This window comes from Suncus etruscus, chromosome X (genome assembly GCF_024139225.1).
Source record: "Suncus etruscus isolate mSunEtr1 chromosome X, mSunEtr1.pri.cur, whole genome shotgun sequence".
Classification (NCBI taxonomy): Eukaryota; Metazoa; Chordata; class Mammalia; order Eulipotyphla; family Soricidae; genus Suncus; species Suncus etruscus.
Window position 1 is genome coordinate 30,793,261 of NC_064868.1, and position 22,488 is coordinate 30,815,748.

General features: G+C 35.9%; 1 protein-coding gene across 1 annotated transcript in view; it reads right to left on the minus strand.

Annotated features, from left to right (window-relative positions):
* Window positions 1-22,488, minus strand: part of DMD (dystrophin) — a 2,686,579-nt gene that overhangs the window by 1,120,815 nt on the left and 1,543,276 nt on the right. The window contains exons 46-47 of the mRNA XM_049766737.1: window positions 6,512-6,659; window positions 3,683-3,832 (exon numbers count right to left, since the gene is read on the minus strand). Of these exons, the coding sequence (XP_049622694.1) occupies window positions 3,683-3,832; window positions 6,512-6,659 (298 nt within the window). The remainder of the gene's footprint in view (window positions 1-3,682; window positions 3,833-6,511; window positions 6,660-22,488) is intronic.

Sequence of the window (22,488 nt, forward strand, 5' to 3'; positions counted from 1 at the left end):
CACAGAAATGTACGGACATACACACATGCATACATGCGCACATATTTGCACTGTGATTTGCAATGCCATTGCTGATAGGGTTTCATACTTAAAACTTTATCACCTTTCAGAACTTACTTCTTCCTCCCTGTTGAATGCTTCCCTTTGCCATAGATATTGTTCCCTCTATGTTCTATCTATCCCCCATCTCCTTAAGTGGCATGTTTCTTTATACCCTGCATATAAAGAGATAATATGTGTAGTGTACATCTCTCTCCCTCTCGCTCACGTCACTCAGCAGGATACTCTTAAGATAACGATACTCTTGAGGTATCTCCATGTAGCAGCAAATTTTATGACTATCTTTACTTAAGGCCAAGTTCTATTCCATGTGTAAATGTACCATGGTTTCTTTGTCCAGATATCTATTCTTGGACACTTTAGTTGTTTCCAAATTAAGAACATAGGAGTGAAAATGTCGTTTTCCCATTTTTTTTGGTTTTTTGGGCCACACCCGTTTGATGCTCAGGGGTTACTCCTGGCTACATGCTCAGAAATTGCCCCTGGCTTGGGGGTACCATATGGGACGCCAGGGGATCGAACCGTGATCCTTTCCTTGGCTAGCGCTTGCAAAGCAGACACCTTACCTCTAGCACCACCTCGCCAGCCCACCCCACCCCCATTTTGTTTTTGAGTCCTTGACATATATGCCAAGAAGTGGAGTTTCTGGGTCAAATGAATACCATATTCCTGATTTTTTTTAGGAAATTCCATGTTATTTTCCAGAAATACTGGGACAGTTGACATGAGAGTAAATGGGAATCCACCAGCACCAAATGAGAGTCCTTATGTCTCCACCATATTTTTGGTAAAGGTTATGAATTTTTGAAACACTTTATTGAGACCATTGTGGAATACATGTCTTTCACAGTTGTATTTTAAGCATGTAGTGACAGTGAATTAGGGCCATTTCCATCACCAGTGTTGATCTCCCCCTACCATAGTTCTCAGAATGCACCCCATACCTTCCCCTTCGTTCCCTGGTCTACTAGTATAACAGGTCCATTTTATGCTTAGGTGGTTGAAGTTTCTCTTCATTGCTTCTATTTAAATGTTTTAAAGTTTTATGGAAGGGTCAGTGTTATATAAAATGTGTAAGAATCAAGAGAGGAAAATCTACCTTCATTTGATGACACGACTGTGCACATAAAATTCTAATTAATACTTAAAAGTCATTACCATTAAATGTAGGTGCTAAACATATTACAGCAGGCAGGGTACTTGCTTTACAAGGTGGCCAACTAAAGTTTGATCCTTGGCACAATAGATGTTCCCCAAGAACAGTAAGGAGTGCCCACTGAGTACAGAACCAGGATTAAACTATCAGTATCACTAGTGTGATACAACAACCAAAAACCAAAACACAAATTTATCAAGGATACTGTATATATGCTATAAATAAGCAAAACTCTATTGTGTCTTTATATACCAACAGGAAAAAAATATATTATGTTATTCTCCTTCACATAATCAAAGCATCAAATATCTGACATCAGATCTAATATAAGTAGTATTCTGGACATAAAACTGAATATTATTAGTAAAATGTATAAATAAAGACTATAATAAATGGAGAAATATAGCATTTTCACAGATTAAATAATTCAATGTTATAACATTAATTGATTTACAATATCAGCACAATTACAATCAGTATCCTGACAGGCTTTATTAAATTCTAATGTCCTTCTAAAATGTATCTGATAAACTAAAGAACTAAAGTCAGCCAAGGCAATCTTGATCAAGAGAAAGTTGGAAAATTTATGCAAAATTTTAAAGTTTTTATAAAACAAATGTGTGTATATATACATCCACAGACACATAAATGCAATCTTTATTCTGAAAAGAAACGATGCTAATATACATACATATGTCTTAAAACATTCTAAGCGAAATAACTAGTTATGAAGGTAAAATGATATGATGCCACTTAGATGAAATATCAAAACAGGCAAATTCATAGGAACAAAACATTTAGTGATGATTTTGTATGTATAAAGCTAGAAAAGCAAGGGGGTGGGAGTTATGGGTTAATGGAGAGATTCTGATTAGAGTCATAATAAAGCTTTGGAAATATGAAAACAATAATAGTAAAAATGTAAAGGCAATTAAAACCAATTATGATCTTAAAAGTGTTAAAATGATACATTTTGTGTTGTAATATAAACTCCATTAACAAAGAAAATAAATAAAATTACCAAATTATGCAGTTAAAATGGATGAACTTTTGGTATATAAATTATATCTCAACAATGCTGTTAAAATTCTTACTACAAGGCAGTGTGGTATTACTTGAAGAACAAATATAATGAAATAGTAAGAAAATCCAGTGATAGATACACAAATAGTTCATTTGATTTATGACACAGTTTCTAAAACAATACAGTGGGAAAAGAGTTATATTTTGATAAATGGTCATAAAGCAACTGATCTGCTTTCATTATAAAATAATAATCTGTATTATATTTTAAAGACTAGGTAAAGATTGATTTCATGGAAAAATATATATATATCAGAAGTAAATTCTGTAACGACAGCTCCACAGTTTGAGCATGTTTTAAATGCTGGAGACTTGGGGTTGACTCTCATATGCACTGCTTCAAAATCCCTGAATAAAGAGTTGAGTCTACTAAACATTTTTTTTTAATGAGGACAGCAGTAGGGTGTTTGCCTTGCATGCGGCTGACTTGGGAGGGACCCGATTCAATTCCTGGCATCTAAAATGGTCCCCTAGCCTGCCAGGGGCAATTTCTGAGTGCAGAGCCACGAGTAACCCCTTAACATTGCTGGGTGTGGCTCAAAATCCAATCAATCAATCCATAAATAAATAATGTTTAAAAAAAACTGTTTTTAAATGAATCTGTGGTTGGGATCTGGAACTATAGTACAGTGGGCAGGGTGCTTGTCTTGTTTGTGGCAGACCTGAGTTCAAACTTCTGAGCCTACAATGAGTGATTCCTGAGTTCAGAACCAGGAATAATCTCTGAGCACTATTGTGTGCCCCTCCCACAAAACAACCAACCAACCAAAAAAAGAAACCAAATAAAAAAGGAGTATCTATGGTAGCCAATCTATCAAGACTAAGCAAGATAAGTAAGGGATAAGAAAGTGGTGTAAAAAGCAAATTCCTCTTAAACCTTTGCAAGCATTCCTGATTCTGTCTATACTACAGGTAAGGATGAGCAATTTCAAAGCTATGGTTCTGTGAAGAGGACCATCTTTATCTTGCTTAACTACTTTCAAAGTACTGAAAACTAAATGAATCCATTCATTACTTTCCCACACTAATTGCAGAATAACTTATGTAAAGAAAAATAGTCTCTGGTCATGAGTATTACCCTGCTTTCCATAAAAAATAAAAACAGCCGTCAAATCATATGGCCACAATTAAAATGAAACCAACAGGGACTAATAGAAAATACAAAGTCAAGAGAATGCCCTGAATACAGCTACGTGTGGCCCAAACTCTGCCCGAACCTCAAGAAAAATAAAGAAAAGAAAAAGAAAAAATAGAAAGAAAAAATATAAAAGAAACAATGTATGCGTCGGCAACCTCATTCCCACCAAGCAAGCACCCATGCGACAAAATGAAAACACTTGAAACATTTAACACCTGTGACAGGGACAAGGGTTCATGTCTAACCTTTATCCACTGAAGATTTGTGTGCTTGAGCTTATTTTCAATTTTATCTTGGTCTTCTGGGCTTATGGGAGCACTTAGAAGCACTATTCCTCCAGTTTCATTTAATTGTCTTAGAATTCCCTGGCGAAGGGGCAACTCTTCCTTCAGTAACTGAAACAGACAAATGAAACACAGTTTAAAATGAATTACAACACTATTCCAACTATCTTGTCTTCGCCTGTATTGATTAGTCTATCACAATGAAGGGACCTGGCTGAAGTCCCCGCTGGTACCTCGAATATCCAGTTTTCTACAGAGCATGGAGCTGATGGAATGAAAGAACTGCTAAGAGCCAATAAGCCTAGCCTAGAAAAGAAAGAACGGATAATCTCTCAGAATTTTTGAAGGCAAAAAGTATTATGTAGTGATATAAGCCATCTAGAGCAATTTCACAGAATTAAGAATCTAAAATAACATCTTTATCAAGTAACGTAGCCACCAGCGAAGCTTCATTTTCTCATATAAATTTGCTAGAGCATCAGTGAGTGAGAAACTGGATTCTTTTTTTTTTTTTTTTTGGTTTTTGGGTCACACCCAGCAGCGCTCAGGGGTTACTCCTGGTTCTACGCTCAGAAATGGCTCCTGGCAAGCTTGGGGGACCATATGGGATGCTGGGATTCGAACCACCGTCCTTCAGCGTCTAAAGCAAATGCCCTACTGCTGTGCTATCTCTCCAGCCCCCAAAAACTGGATTCTTAAGAGAGACTCATCACTGAAGATTCACCGTTCACCAGAGACTGCTAAAATATTAACGTCTATCTCCATAGTCTAATAATTCTATAAAATTCATCCTATCATTTTCATCTTATACAGAGATTAAGGGGATTCAGTTACACTCATGGTGTTAAGTAAGGACAGACTAAATAGCCAAACAACAGACTCAATAACACTGAACTCATAAGATCTAAACTTTAACAACCAAACTTAAAAAGGTGCCTGTTATGAAGACAAACTGGGAGTAGGAGAGTGGAAAGGTCGGGATAAATTATGAACATTTGTGGAGGGAGGATGACACTGATGGTGGGATTAGTGCTGGAACATTGTATGTCTAAAGCTCAACTATCAGCAACTCTCTAAACCACAATGCTTTAAATAAAATTTTAGCAAAGAGGGAACTGTGACAAGCTAAATATCAAGTCAAAGGGCATAAAAAACAGCAAACAACTTTACGATTCAAACTTGGTCAATTTAGATCAAACTATACATGACATCCCTATATTTTTCTTATCTATTTGGTATAACATTATATATGCTCTTTGCTCTGTCATCTTTTAGAGGTGTAGTGTCCAGTACAGTCCTGGTAGTCATGTGATGTTATTTTGTATTAAATTAAAATTCAATAAAAGGCAAACTCATTTCCTCCATTTTGCCACCTTTACAAAACTCAAAGGCACATAGAGCTGGTGGCTACTGAAATGGATAATGTGGAGCATTTTTTCACCACAGTTTTTTTTACTAAAAAGTGCAGCTCTTGATTGTCTAAGGAGAAAGGTAAAATGAAGCTTTTTGTTAATAAAGGAGTGTTAAAATGGATTTTAAATAATTTATTATATTACATTATGTGACAGTACAGTTAGAACAATATTCATTTCCAAGCTCAGATTTAGTTCACTTTCCCTGATAAAATCATCTTCATGATTATATGATTTTCTTGATCTTCATGATTTTTCTCCATGAACCATGGAGAAAATTTGTTTTCCTTTTTGAAATCTCAGAAACCAAGTATATTAATATCAATGTCTAGTAGTTGTTCCATATTTGTTTACTGGATGCAGCAATGTTTTATACTGTGTCCTCTACTCAGGTAGAAATTTCTTACTTCACAGAAATAGCTGACTGACACTGGAGTCTAATTTGCATGTGCAAACCAGCTGAACCATTGATATCAGAGCAATTTCATCCCCCTTTCATTGTGTGACCTTGTGAAATGAGAAGCATCCTAACCATTCTGAAAGTTTGATATGAAGATGCAATAAATAGCAGATGTAAACACATCTAATACTTAGCACATAATAGGGGCTAATTAAATGGTAATTTCTTTTTCCCTTTCACCTTCCCTTCAACGGTAAAGAGAAATGGATTTCTAAGAGTTTCTTTCCTACAAGGAAAACCATGAATGCTAATTCCACATGTACAATCAGAGCATGTCAGCCAGACAGGTGAGGAAATGAGTAATAGGCAGGATTCACAAGGGCAAGTTAGGAAGTTATTTGAATAAATGGGAAGCCTATTCAACCAATACAGATTTGAAACGTACACCATGCCCCCTTCCACCCCAGACAAAGCAAACCCAAACAAAACATTGCTTCAGGCAAATAAAATGCCTTTAATTAGAGGCTGAAGTACTGTGATTGATTTGGCAATTAAAAGTTTCCAGTGGAAATGGGACTCATGTTTATTTAAAAAAAATCCCCTTACTTTAAAAAAATAATTTGGAGCTATATCCATGGAAAACTGTCAGTAACAGTACTGTAAATCACAGAACTTCAATCAATAAAAAGTTTTTAAGAAAGAAGAAACAGCCACTATACAAAAATAACTTTTTGGAGCTGTGGCATTTTTCATTTGTAAAAAATAATTTCCAAAGAGCTATGAAAACACTGCCATGCCTTTCATACAAAGATACATGTTCTGGAATAATGTATCTATTTAAAAGCAATAGGTTAAGACAAAGTAAGAAGAGGAAAAACCTGTGAGGACTATACATATCATGAAGGGCAGGCATCAGTGACTAGAATGCTGAAAACTAACTCACATGCTCTAAACAAATAGGAATTTAGAAAAAATTACCTTGACTTGCTCAAGTTTTTCTTTGAGCTGCTTCTCATTTCCAGGTGCAAGTGGAGTACTAGTAATAGTATCTGCTTCTTCCAACCATAAAACAAATTCATTTAAATCTCTTTGCAATTCTGACACGATGCTCCTTTGTTCTTCTAGCCTGGAGAAAGAAAAAGAGATTTGCTGAACAACATATTTTTCTGACTTTTCCAAAAGAAATCTGAAGAATAAAAACATGATAGAGGCTCAAGAAAATAATTTTAAGGATGTCAAAAATAAAGGATTCTAAAACGAAAATTTGTCTGCTTTGAACAAAGCGATTTCAGGCACTTGAGCATCTCTAAAGTGTAAGTGACTCAAATGGGTCAAGACAATTTTTTTTTCAATTTTAAACTTCTATAAAACATTATGTTATTAAGTGAAGGAGAGGTTTCTCAAACTTAGCACTACAGAAAGAGTTAGCTGTGGTGACAGCCTGGTGAACTGTAGACAGAAGAGCAGTATTGCTGGCCATTACCCACTGGTTGCCTGAATTACTCCCTCTAGTTAGGACAAGGATAGTACAGGGGTTCTGTAGGTTGTTTTATCTACAACTGAACTGATTGTAACCTAGCACCACATACGGCGCATTAAGCACCACCAGATGTAAGATCATGAAGGGTTTGCAAAGAAAAAAAATCTAGGCATCCCATTTCTGGGTATTTACTTTCCACGCTAAAAAAAAGTCACAAATTTGATACAATGAATGTCCCATCACTTTCACTGCAGTATTTTCATAATTTTCAAGATAAGGGAATAATTTTAGTGCACATTGATAGATAAATGGGTCAAGGAGATATGATATTTGTAATGATGGGATACTACTCAGCTATAAACAAGAATGGAGTCTTCTCACTTGAAACAACATGGGTGGATCTTGAAGAGATGAAGTGATTCAGAATCCTATCAATGACAAAACCACATAACTGCACTCTATAGACCAAATAAACACAAGGCAAACTCTTAAAGAGTAGAGTGACTGGCAATAGGGAAATATTGGTAAGTGGATCAATTATATAGAAATAAACAGACATTTGGTGGTATTCACATAGCAGTGTATTCAGATACCAAACAACACAGTTGTACCCCTGAAACCTACAGTGCCAAAAAAAATGTACCATCACCACTACCAATAAAAATGCATTTCGCTAGTCCCGCTTCCCAATTAGAGGGGGAAATAAGGGAGGTACCAAGACCAAACAGGTGTAAGATCACTAAGTAGTAAGCTAGGCACAGAGGGGATCACTCATTCTAGCAGCCCCGGGGATGAGGGAGGAGAATATGGGAGGCAGGACGGGAACAGAGGTGGAAGGAGGACAATTCGGTGATGGGAATTCCCCTGATTTTATGTTAATATGTACCTAAAATATTATTGTCAATGATATGTAAGCTACTATGATTAAAATAAAAATTATATTTAAAAATATATATGTAGAGGATAGGAGCCAGGGCCAGGGGGACTCAAGTGCATTGGTTGTGCTAATAAAGGACAGAACTAATTATCTAACACAGAGACAACAACAAAGAAATCATGAGGCCCAAACTTTTTTTTTTTTTTGGTTTTTGGGCCACACCCGGCAGCACTCAGCGGTTACTCCTGGCTATCTGCTCAGAAATAGCTCCTGGCAGGCGCGGGGGACCATATGGGACACCTGGATTCGAACCAACCATGTCCTGGATCGGCTGCTTGCAAGGCAAACACTGCTGTGCTATCTCTCCGGCCCCGAGGCCCAAACTTTAATAGCCAAAACTAAGAATGGGATTGTTATGATGGCAGGCTGGGGGTCAGGTATAGAGGCATGGGATAGACTATGGGATCATTGGTGGAAGGAATTGACCATGGTGGTGGTATTGATCCTGAAACATTGTATTTCTAAAATCCAACTATGAATAACATTTTAAATATGTATTTAAATATATATATCAATACATACCTATATACATTAATATATATTTATTTTTATATATTATATATTTATATATACATATATTGGTTTTTGAGCCACACCCTGGCTCTATGCTTAGAAATTGCTCTTGGTTCGGGGGACAATATGGGTCACCAGGGATATGAGGTCCGTCCTGGGTCAGCCGCATGCAAAGCAAACACCCTACTACTGTGCTATTGCTCCGACCCCTAAATAAATAAAATTAAACAAATTCTTATTCTATTAAAAGACGTATTGTGTTGCCATAGCAAAAATGGTTTTGAGAAAATTCTTGGATCTTTCCCATAAGATCTGCTTAAATAGTGGGAAAGAAAGCCATGTTCTGGGGTGCCGTTCAGTGTCTTATCCATTTTAAAGCATGGGGTTCAATGTATTTATGTTTCTTGTTTTCTGTTAGCCTTCTTGGAAAATTTGTCTGGGTCTTGTTTTAATTGTGACAACCATGCAAATGAGATGACACAATTACAGGAAGTTGGATTTTAATAAAACGGCTATCCTTTCCAAATAATGCATTTTGAGCTCTGGGGAAAGAAGAACTAAAAGTTTGAACAGTTAAAATAACTTCAGAATCATAAGCCATGTTCAAGATTTGAGCTAGCAATTTACTCTATAATTGACAACTTCTGATACTCTAAATACTTCATTTTCAGTTCAAGAACTGCCAATTATCCCTACTGATTATTTCAATTGAAACAAAAAACCAAACCCTACTCTAGAGTCATTCGTCCTTTGTTTATGTACAGGTAACTAGAATTTCTATTTTCTCAACCTTTGGTACAGAAAGCACCAAGTGATGTCACGGTGCACTTCTGGTTCTTCCAAAACATACCTAGACCTCCAAAGTGGTTTACTGATTAATATATATTCAGTGCTAAGAAAACAGGTGTTTTTCTTTCGTGAAGTCTTATGTTTATTAACTCTGTTATAGAGTCTATCTTTAAATTTAGACGATGGAAGGGCTAAAGGAGGAGACCACATCACAAAAAAATGTACGCACTAAAAAGCCAAACCACCATGCCACCTGAGACCTCTTCACTGCACTGGGGCTGACAGTGTAGAGTTGGTGGGGATTGAGGGAGGGTAAGCACTAATCACAACAAAATTGTTTCTCAGTAAACTTTGGAGCAAAATGGCTATTCCCAAATATTAGGATTCTGTTCGAGGTTTTAGAAGTTTCCCCTCAGATTCTGGCCTCAAAATTCCTGAATAACCCCCCCCCCCATTTTAGTCAACCTTTATTCCTTTGGAAATTCTAAGTTTATTCAACTCCTCAGATTTCATTTTTCTGGGATATGCAACTTACAATACTACTCAAATTTCTTTGCAAACCCCTTGTCTCCCTCAGCATTTGACTTCAGACCATGTACATTCTGTCAAATAAATAGCCAGGAGAAGCCCTATTTCTTTCATTCTCCCTCCTTTTTGTTAAGTAAAACCTCTTTAAAATATGATAATGTTGATAAATACCTAGACAAAAAATAAGTTTGTTTGAAACCTCTTGACTTAAATATATAAGAATTTCATATACAAGAATTTAGAGAGGAAAATATTTAACCCCCAACACCAAATATTTGAAGGGAACGGAAGAATATAAAAACAAAACTACAGATAAAATTTTCCATTTCTATCTGTGTCGACCTCCCTCCACAGAGAGGAAAATTCTAAAAGCAAATATCCCACTTCATTTTAAACACAATTCAGATAAATTACATGCATGCAAGTTTCTTTTTAAAAGAATACCCAGTTTATTTATACAGAGGATATGTGCATTTTTCCATGTATTCATAGCTGTATTATTCACTATAGCCAAACATGAAATCAACCTTAATGCTCATTCAAAAGATAAACAATTAAGTGTGACATATGGACTCAGTAAAATTTCTTCTTGGGGGGAAAATCTGGGGACCTTGCAGTGATTATGCAAGATAAAGTAAGTAGTGACTTGAAAGACAATGATTGGTTGCTTCCATTTACATGTGGGTCATGTAAATGTTGCTAAAAGAAGCAAACTGCAAAACAAAACAATGGCCAAAACTATGGTTTGTAACTGGATGAAAAGTGAAGGAAGTTGAGAGGAATTGGCAGAGGGATCCATCTGTTAGTTGGATGACTGCAATTTTAGTGGGGTTTGTGATGAGTTATAAAAACATCCAGAAGTGTGACACTAAACCCCTCAATTTCGATAATAGTTTAAGTCAGTGGCATGTGATTAAAAATAAAAATATAGGACATAAAAATAACATCTGTTACAGACATAAAGCTTTATGGAAATATTATAAATTTGCTTATTTTTCCATGTATTCATAGCTGTATTATTCACTATAGCCAAACATGAAATCAACCTTAATGCTCATTCAAAAGATAAACAATTAAGTGTGACATATGGACTCAGTAAAATTTCTTCTTGGGGGGAAAATCTGGGGACCTTGCAGTGATTATGCAAGATAAAGTAAGTAGTGACTTGAAAGACAATGATTGGTTGCTTCCATTTACATGTGGGTCATGTAAATGTTGCTAAAAGAAGCAAACTGCAAAACAAAACAATGGCCAAAACTATGGTTTGTAACTGGATGAAAAGTGAAGGAAGTTGAGAGGAATTGGCAGAGGGATCCATCTGTTAGTTGGATGACTGCAATTTTAGTGGGGTTTGTGATGAGTTATAAAAACATCCAGAAGTGTGACACTAAACCCCTCAATTTCGATAATAGTTTAAGTCAGTGGCATGTGATTAAAAATAAAAATATAGGACATAAAAATAACATCTGTTACAGACATAAAGCTTTATGGAAATATTATAAATTTGCTTATTTATAAATTAATACTTATAGATGCTTTCAGGGAGATATACAGAATAATCTCTGATATATGGGATATGATTTTATGGTACTACCAAATGGTTGAAGAAAAAGATCCTAAGAACCAGTTTTTAGAACTGGACTTGGGCCCGAAGAGATAGCACAGCGGTGCTTGCCTTGCAAGCAGCTGATCCAGAACCTAAGGTGGTTGGTTCGAATCCCGGTGTCCCATATGGTCCCCCGTGCCTACCAGGAGCTATTTCTCAGCAGACAGCCAGGAGTAATCCCTGAGCACCACAGGGTGTGACCCAAAAACCAAAAAAAAAAAAATAGAACTGGACTTACCAAGGACAGAAGGAAAAGGAAAAGAAAATTGAGCCAATGATGAAGGGAAGCGGACACTCTATTGAGACAGTAGAGTTGGAAATACTTAAGCAGGTACTCTATCATTAACAGTACTGTAAATCATATTGCATAAAAATACACATACTGTACACTTGGGGATATAGCTAGTTTCACACTTTCTTTTTTTTTTTTTTTTTTTTTGGTTTTTGGGCCACACCCGGCGGCGCTCAGGGGTGACTCCTGGCTGTCTGCTCAGAAATAGCTCCTGGCAGGCACGGGGGACTATATGGGACACCGGGATTCGAACCAACCACTTTTGGTCCTGGGTAGGTTGCTTGCAAGGCAAACGCCACTGTGCTAACTCTCCTGGCACTAGTTTCACACTTTCACTATAATAAAAGCTGCTGCATGAGCAGAGGTGCATATATATCTTTTCAAATTAGCATATTATATTTGTTGAATGGGTTCCTAGAAGTGAGAACAAAATTGTACCTCTAGGACATAATCAAGTAAACAAATATTCTTAATTATATGTGTATATAAAATACAATTGTATGTAGCACAGTCAGATTTCTTTTATTCGATTGTTCTGTAAGGCTATAAATTTAATTCTATCCAGTCAAACCATTTACATCTACTAAGATATGGGAAAAACCAACATCTCCTTCAAACATGTATGGATAGCAATCGACTAATTTATACAGTAAAACAGCTTACTCCTGGCTCAGCTCTCAGGCTTTTATTATAGTGAAAGTGTGAAACTAGTGCCAGGAGAGTTAGCACAGTGGCGTTTGCCTTGCAAGCAACCTACCCAGGACCAAAAGTGGTTGGTTCGAATCCCGGTGTCCCATATAGTCCCCCGTGCCTGCCAGGAGCTATTTCTGAGCAGATAGCCAGGATTCAACCCAGGTTGGATCTTGCCATTTATAATGGAATTGCTGGACCTTGAGTATATTAAACTCAGTGAAATACATCAACTGGAGTAAGACAAAAACGGATTTCACTCACATGAAAGATAAAGTAAATGAACAACCAAAATGAGTATCTTATATATAAAGATGGGAAATGGTTGACAGAAACAGGTCAGAGGGTTAAATTTTATGGTGATAGATGGATAACTAAGCTTTTGTGGTGATCATAATTTCGTATACATAAATGTCAGTGCATAATTCCTTATAGCTGAACATTATCTAACATTATAAACCAATGTTACTACTACCATAAAAAAGACTATCCAGCCAAGAAAAAGATGGACATAGATTTTATTCATTTTAACTGGGATTTCTATTTTTAACTTAAATCTACTACATTAACTTTCTTTACCAATTTCTTTATTTACTATTCTAGTATACTTTCTTAGGTTTATTGTTTGAAAACTGAATTTTAGTCCTAAATAATAAGCTATATATGCATATGAAATATTTCAACATTTTCTGTTATTAGGTGCTTAGTTGGATTCAAATTTTTCATCATAATTAATAACACTGTGACAAACATTTTTGCTCACATAATTGCTTCAGGATAAGAATAAAAATCAACAATAAGAATAGTAAAGATTTATACACACCTTGCCAAATATCTCTGCAATGCTGCTTTTATGGATAAATATTTTTCTACTAACAACTGTAATATTTGTCTCAGCATACTTTTCCTATTATTACTCATTATGACATATAAATATAACTATTTATAATAGATGATATATATATTATACATATGTTTTGGGCCATATCTAGCAGTGCTTTAGGCTTACCCCTAGTACTATGCTCAGGGACCATTGCTTTATTAATTTTAAAATATCTGCCTGTAAATAAAAGTCTCATTCATTTATTCATATATTGATTATTCAAACTACTCTGAATATTATTTCCCTTTTTCAAACTGTATTAAGCTAGTCACCTTCACTTAATTTCTGAAACTTTATACTCTAGTTAGTACAAAAAGAAACCAAAGGCATAACCCATCTTAACTTGATAGAGTTAAGTTTCTGACCTTGGAAACTTTTTTCTTCATTCCAAGAAACTGACATTTTCAATATCATCACCTATTTTTGGTGGTGATTTTGTGTTTACATTGTGTTTTCATATGGTAATAAGGTTCTGTTATTTGATCTATATAATTTTCTCATAGATATGCATTATTTCTACCACTGTAAGCTCAAACTATTTGATTTCTGTAAGGTTAACCCTCTCTTCTAGCATAGCTATTCTAACTTATATGATACAATCATTTAGTCAAAACATAAAATAGGGGCCAAAGCAATAGCGCAGCGGGAGGGCGTTTGCCTTGTACACGGTCAGCCGGACCTCTGTTCGATTCCCCTGTGGCATCCCATATGGTCCCCCAAGCCAGGAGCGATTTTTGAGTGCATAGCTGGGAGTAATCCCTGAACGTCACCAGGTGTGGCCCAAAGACAAACAAACAAACAAAAAACAAATAAAAGTTCCTCTCTTAAAAAAATTAATAGCCAGTTTAAAAAAACAAAATAAATTTCAACAAGGACTTTGACAAGGATCCCATTAAACCAATAAACTAATTTGTGAAGAATTACTGTCCTTCTAGTATAAATCTGCAATTTTTTCTCTGTTTACAGTATATTTGGGTACTAAGAGTATTTGAGACTCATCTGTACACTCTAAATAATTAAGTACATTTTCTAATTAACCTTCAGCTTAAGTTTGAAAGACAGAGACTTGCATATTAATTTATGGATATTAACTTTAACTAATTTAGAAAACTTAAGAACTTCAGATAAAGTAAATTATGATTTTAAAAAGTATAAGCTCTGTGTAAACTATTTTCCATAATCTATTTTTAACAACACTGGTGGAAAACTTCCTGATAATTTTAAGTTTTTCAAAAAGTGTATCTTTTTAAATAAGAAAACATTTGGTAATCATTTTTGCCTCAGTTTGTTTTTTATACTTTGAAACATGAAAAAAGATGGTGCCAAATTTCCACCAGGACCTTGTTATAATCTGCTTTTTCAAGCCCATGTGTTTTCAGAAATTTCAAAAGCCTCAATTTGAAGTTTTAAAAGGTGCAATTTGAATTTATGTATTCAGATGATTGCAGAGAAATGAAGGAATGCAGTTAGCATTTCCAGGCTTGTCTCTTGACAGAACAGTTTAAACGTGTTTTATATTGGCATTCATCACATGAAGTGTTATTTCTTTGTTTACCTACTTGCTTAATGCTTATGGTAAAATTTATTCAGGCATGTAGTAGTAATAATAATGAATGGGATATTTAACATTACCCATCTGCAATTAAGTGCTAAATATTTTACTTTTAGAGGCATTTCAATACATTTAGTTATTTTTTTCCTTTTAAAAAGAATGGCTTCTGTTTGAAATATTGGCTCTTCTGCCATTTACTTTATAAATGCTCTTAACTGAATTGAAGGAAGCACATATTAAGATAAGGATGAGATTTGCATAATCAGAAAGGAAGAGTTAGTGATGTGTTGCTAAGTTCAATGAATTTAACATTAACTTAATGAATATTTTCTGTGGGGCTGCTCTTATGGTACCAGTAAAAGATAGGGTAAATCATCGACAAGCATTTAGGGGCTAAGCTAACAAGTGTTTTAGGCCAAGGGCTAGAAAAGTTCACATTCCAATATTTTTGCTATTCAGAACTTAGTGAAGGGCCCGAGTGGTAGCACAGTGTTAGGACATTTGCCTTGCATTCGGCTGACCCAGGACTGATACAAGTTTGATCCCTGGCATCCCATATGGTCCCCCAGGCCAGAGAGATTTCTGAGCACAGAGCCAGGAGTAGACCCTGAGTGCTGCTGGTTGTGGCCCCCAAAAAAAACAAAATAAATAAATAAAAAAGAACTCAGTGAAGAAACTGAAGAAAAATGTTTCTATGATAGTCATTCAATAAAATAAGACCATTCCTTTTGCCAAGCTTCCCTCCATGTTTTTAAAAGCAATTTTAACATAGAAACTTAACCACACTAACACCACTACCTATATGTAACTTTGAGTTCATTCAATTGATTCCTCATACCTTTTTTTAACATTATAGAACAGAGAGATTACAATGATCAGAATGCTCACATTCCCTATTCCTATTTCATGAAATAATTGTGTGAAAACCTTAGCATACTTTTTCAGTATTGAAGTTGCCACCCTGATAAATGAACTTTCAGTCACCTAACATAGATTTCTAGAAGATTCTATCCTCACTTCCCCAGTGTGGCGTGAGGTATAGTGGTGCTGAGGCCATGTCATGTTCTACTGGAGATATTACTTCAAGTCATAGACACACATTTACATAACGTGAGACTGCTTTATGTTATATAAAACATTTTTATGCCATATGTCCGCACACTATATAATATAACCACTTACTGGACTGCTTTTAAAATAATTTTTTCAGCATCTGTCTGGGGATTAAAATTGTGATGTCATAACCTAAGTTAATCACTGCTTTTGTTAAATTTATTTTCTACCTGTCTTTTCTCCTTTCTATCACAGCGAAGACTTCTGCAGCAATTAAAACAAACTTCAGATGAGATTAATCCAGTATGTCATTCCCAGACAATACTGTGCAAAATAAAGCAAAATAAACTAGGCCAGTAACTTGAGCAAACTTAGACTCAAATATGAGGTATCTCTTGTGTGGGGGTGGGGTATGGGGTGGGGAGAGGGTCTGGGGGAATTAGTACAGGAGAGAAGCATATCCTTTGCCATATGCAAGGCCTTAGATTTCACACCCAGCATGGCATCACCCCCAAAGTCCCTCAAACATTGCAGTGTGTTCCTGGTGACCCCTCTACCATAATTGGGGTTTCCTCTGTGGTACCTAGTATGGAGGTCAAACACAGAAACTTCGGACATATACTATTGTGTAGAGAACATTTGGAAATGACTCCAGTGTTTCCAGCACCACAGAGGAGGATGTATCAACAATAAATCACTCACCTGGTAACTTCTCTAGGTCACAGCTGCTATAGGAAAGCTTCAGAATGAGAAGCTAAGCATTACTGCTTATAAATCAGCCTGCCTTCCATATATGTTTTGTGTTCTTATTATTCCATTTGTATTTCATTTACTTTGCACATACTGTACTATTTATTGTTTTTAAATTTACTCAAGTTTTCTACACAAAGAATCTATGTCTTCTACTTAATTTAGACTTAAGCAAAAAAAAGTACTTAGCACAGAAAAGACCCAAAACTTTACCTTTCTTTTCTTTTCTTTGAAATTTCTTAAGTTTCTTATTTCTTTCTTCCTAATCCAAAACCTATTTACCACTTAATTGATAAATACACATCCAATTCTTAGTGCTCTTTTGTTTCTCTGCAATTTTTGTGGCGATTATGGCTTCTGTGACAAACTGCTGAATTAATTCCTCAGTGAATTCACAATATTCAACCTTTGTAAAATGCCATGTAATACCCAATTCTAAGGGCACATGACCAGTCAAATCTCAACACATTATTCCAGACATAGAAAACTAAAGTTCTTAGAAAAGAGAGAAAGGAAACATTTTGCTTTTCATGTTCTTACTGAAAAAGCGAGGGCAAAGGACATTTCCATTTCATTTATTTAAAATCTGCACACAACTCCCGATTAGCTTTAGGAAATACATATTACTATACTTTCAAATAATATAGCCACAGGAGGTACAAGAGCAGTTATAATTCCTCAAACTGCACTTTCTAAAGGGTGGTCTGGGGATCCCAGGGAGTCCTTGAGACACTTTTAGACGGTCTTTGAGGTCAAACCTATTTTCATAAAAATAGTAAGATGGCATTTGTCTTTTTCCATCACATTCTAGAGGTTCTATCATGTGTAACATAACACAGTGAATGAAGAATAAGAACAAACTTTCTTAACAGTGAAGAGGATTTTAAAATCATTTAATGCTACTCTTTTCTTGAAAGTATTGTCATGCAAAACAATTATTTTTATAAATAGCTGACATTAACATTGAGTTGATAAGAGTAATATTAATTATTATTATAATAAATAAATTAATACCTAGACTGACTATGTCTTTGGAGCTTGGAGAGAACACAAGAGCTGGAGCACAAACAAGCATTATAGATTCAAGGTCCTGAGTTTGATCCTTAGAACTACCAAATATTGGTCCAGTTGATGTCCAAGCAGCACTGTGGAGGTCCCCAATTATTTTCTGATTTTAAGATCAGACATAGAAACCCACAAATTTTAGTGTCTTGAAACATTTTAATTATGCACTCAAAGGTGTCTTAAGATCTTTGTTGATGATAAGCTGAATGTCTAAAACAGGAGTGGCGAACAAGTTCGACACAAAGAGACAAATTTTTAAACTGTGAGAGTCAAAGAACCACACCACACAGTGACCTGCCAAAACAGACAAACACTCACACAAGAGCATCTAATTTTAACAATAATATATTAAACACATATTGCATTTTGCCATTTTGAGTGAGGGTAAAAATCCTGTCCGCCACCTCTGGTCTAAAGGCTAAGTATAAGTGAGATAATATTCTAGATAAAGAAAACAATGTATATAAACAAGTTTTTCATTTATATTCAGAGTACACCATAATAAAGAAAATCTCAGAAAAGTAAATACTACCAAAATTTTGCCTTGAGTCTAATAACTTACCAATATATCTTTAGATAGCGAAGAAGGTGCACAATGTAGGCCAAACACTATGAAAGCCAACTTTGAATAAATGTACTACTTAAATAGCTATTGAGATTCTGTGTGGTATGTAAGGATAAGTAGGCCACCTTCAAATGATAAAGAAATTGCTCACTTTTAGGTAATAATGTACTGAAGCAAGTTGGCCAGCTATGAGATTTTTTCATCAACCAACATTTGGTTTCCCACCATGTACCATAAAATGAATGCCTTATATAACTGGGCCTTGAAATTTGCTAATGTAGTAGCAGGGACACAGACAACTTCTATTTTAAATGTAGCAAATATGGAAATATGTCTCAGAATTCACCAATATTTTTCTTATGATCTATTTAACACTTTAAACTATCATCAGTGCTGATATAGAGTTAAATAAAATATTGCCATTCCTGATTAATATAGATTTTGGGGTATGATAAAATACACACTAAACCAAAACTTATGTGTGCTAGGGTCTGAAACTCTAAGTCTTTATATTTTGCTGTGTTGGGGGATTTAACTCAGGGTCTCAGATATTGAAGGTCTAGGCTATATCCCAAGAGCTATATGCAACCCATTCCCTACAATTAAAATTATTCTAAGATGTTAATCTTTTATTGCTGAACACTCACCAAAGTACTTGAAAAGATTGTTGAACCTAAAGGCAAGTGTTTATTAATAAAGCCTGCATTCTACAAGGAGACAGTGCCAGTAGATACCAGATATTATTTGGACTAAGATGTGCTTTTGTGTATTTCTAAGGTGTTTTAATATGCATTATTAATCCTATGAGATAACTGCAAAGACAGAAAATAAATTGTTATACATCCTGGGGAAAAGAAAAGTAGGAGTACTTATCACCAGTAGCCCCCAAACTAGAGCCTCCCCACACAAAACAATAAGAAAAAAGCCCTTTTAGATATAAATTTTCTTAGAAGACTTCATTGAACATCTATTAGTATTTTTAATGGATGCTTTAAGGGCAAATATAAAGAGCTCTTTGGATGTTACCTGATACTCAGGATAAAAGCAATAGAAAGTTTCAGGTTTTTTCTATTTGCTACATTTCCCCTACTAATATGTATTTTTAGAATATATTCTGTATTTTTTCTAGAATCTGTAACCATTTAATTAGTACATTGAAACAGTCCCAGATTTGGCCTTCTCTCCATATCCCCAAGGTTCTTAGAGTTTTTGTTTGTTTTTGGCTTTTTTTTTTTGGTTTTGGGGTCACACCGGGCAGTGTTCTATGCTCAGAAATCACTCCTGAAATGCTCCAGGAACTATATGGGATGCCAGGATTCAAACACTGTCCTTCTGCATGCAAGGCAAACACCTTACCTCCTTGCTATCTCTACGGCTCCCAGGTTCTTAGAGTTTTAATAATTTACCTGGAAAAAAAATCTATGCAGTGTTCCCTCACAGCATGTGTGACTATTCAAATTCCTTTTCAGTTTAACCATAGATAGTAGATTTTTAATATATAAATTATACAGCACCCCACAGGTCAACATAACTCAATAATCATTAAGCAACAGTTGCTCATTGTGTTCAAATGTTTGGGTTCAGTGATAATTTTCAGGTTTTCTCACCAGATATGCATTTTTGGGAGTGCCTTTGTAATTTCGAGAGTTTTAAAGTGATCCCACAGCAGATAAATGCAAAACTTGTTGAAGCCTTTACAGATGTCTTATTTGTCAGGAAGCATGGAAAGATCCATCCTAGGGCAGGGTTAATATTCTAGTCAATGAATTCCTCAACCAAGACTGCACGTTAACTGGGTTGTAGTTGGCCATTCATTTGCTACCTAGGCAGAGTTTGACATTCATGGAAGCAAATCAAGTTAACCTTTATGGAAGGGGAGCTGTTTTTGTTTTCTCTCTTGCTTTACATTCTGATACAATTGCATTTACCAAGCTGAGAGTAGAGATTGGGAAGGATGGAGGGAAAGGGAGATAGGAAAAGAGAGAGGGATGGAAAGAAAGAGAGGGGAGAGGAAGAAGATTGAGGGAGAGGGAGGTGAGGCAAGGGGTGGAGAGGGAAAGGGATGTGGAGAGAAGGGGAGAGAGAGAGAGCGAGAGAGAGAGCAAGAGAGAGAGCGAGAAAGAGAGCGAGAGAGAGAGCGAGAGAGAGAGAGTGAGAGAGAGAGAGAGAGAGAGAGAGAGCCTAAGTGTTTTGGCAATCCCAGATGAAAACACAACAGATTTGTGCTATTATTAAAGTCCAAAAGTTTTACATTTTCTATCTCTTTTCAATAATTATATGCCTTTGGGTCAAAGTACAGAGAAAAAGAATATTCCATCCAATTTTATTGTTTAAGGAAAAAGTTTTTTAGTTACTACAATGTCTTATAATTCCATTCCCACAGATTTTGAAGCTTTTCTAAATTGCCAGGTACACATCTAGCCAGTTTTTTTTTTTACATAATCAGTAACTGTGTCAGCCAACATATAAGTTATAACTCTATCTCTTTAAAATTTGAATTTTTTTTGTTTTGGGGGGGGCACACCCATTTGGTGCTCAGAGGTTACTCCTGGCTATGCACTCAGAAATCGCCCCTGGCCTGGGGGGACCATATGGGGGGGGGCGGGTTGAACTGCAGTCAGTCCATCCTAGGCTAGCACTTGCGAGTCAGCTGCCTTACCTCTAGCGCCACCTCTCTATGCTCAGGGACCATTCTTAGAAGGATCCAATGTCATCTGCTTATTCCTGTACTATCTCTCCAACCTGCTACCACTTATTTTGTAGATCAATTTGGTTTCTTTGGCCACAACCCCTCTCATTATTTTTTATATTCTTCTTTCCATATCATCTCAAATTTGCACTATTACAATTATATAAATATATCAAAGACAGTATTATTCTTATATACGAGTGTTTCCAACGTGGATGATAAATACCCCATGGGACACTGCAATGACCCAGGGGCACACTTTGTTGTTTAAAGAACATATTTCGGGGGGGGCACAATAAACCAGATAATCCTGGGAATCTCTGTGTTCTGGGAAGCAAAAAAATCTCATAAGACATTGGTCTCAATCTCCTTATCTGGCCGAGAAAAGACAGCAGTTTTCAATGATGTGTTAACTCTACTTGTTACCAGTTATTCTTGGTAACTGTTTTGTTCACACAGGTATATATAAGCAGAACTGAAAAGGTACAAAAGTGAGGTCAGAATCATTGATATTTCTCTAACTTCGCTTTTGCTTGGCCAATATTTGAATTGCAATTTGATCATATTAAAAAAATTACTTATCAGGGTCAGATGCTTAACATGTATAGGACTGGAATTCAATTCCTCAACGAGTCATAGCAGCCTTGGCTCCACGTTTGGTGATGCTTGTGTTTGCCTGAGCACTGCTGGGTTGGTCCTCACATTAAAAATGGATAGAAAATATTGAATTATTTCTAGAATATATCATAATAACACATGAGATCATGGGCATGAACCATATTTAAAATTGAATTGTGGGGGCCAGAGCGATAGCAAAGCAGTAAGGTGTTTGCCTTGCATGCAGCCAACACAAGGACCCTGGTTCGAATCCCAGTGTCCCATATGGCCCACTGAGCCTGCCAGGAGCAATTTCTGAGCACAGAGCCAGGAGTAACTCCTGAGCACTGCCAAGTGTGATCCAAAAACAAAAACAAAAAAAAAAACTGAATTGTGACATAGAATAAAGATGAAAGTATTTGTGAAACTCTTAACAAAGATTCTTTCACTGAGTAAGCACATGGAACTTAATGTCACTAATAATAGCTCTTATTATTTTAATGTTCTATCTTGAGTAAGAACAACAGTTCAACTACTCATTGTTGATTTTATGATGGAATAATATAGATCTTTATTTGGTTAAGTTGATTTTGAGACAGCTTCCAAATAAGTGGAAAATTCCACCGAGTGATGTTTGATAAAATCATCAAATTTGGAGCTACATACTGGGCTGAATATTGAATTTAGGGGAAAAATCCACAAAATCCAATAGGTGAGTATGGCAGAGATGCTTATATTTATACATCAAGAACCCATATTTCCTCTTTCTCTGTAACAAGAACCCTGTGTTTTGCTCTCCAGCTCAGGACACATATTCTAATGCCCACTGCAGTATATCATAGTGAGTTTCTGTTGCGCCTCTCCTTGCCATAGTACAGCCCTAGATGCATGAGTCTAGAGCAGGATCATCACAAATACAAAAAATAGACAGATTCGAGGGAGAAGAGCTTAGAGCCAAGAGGCTTC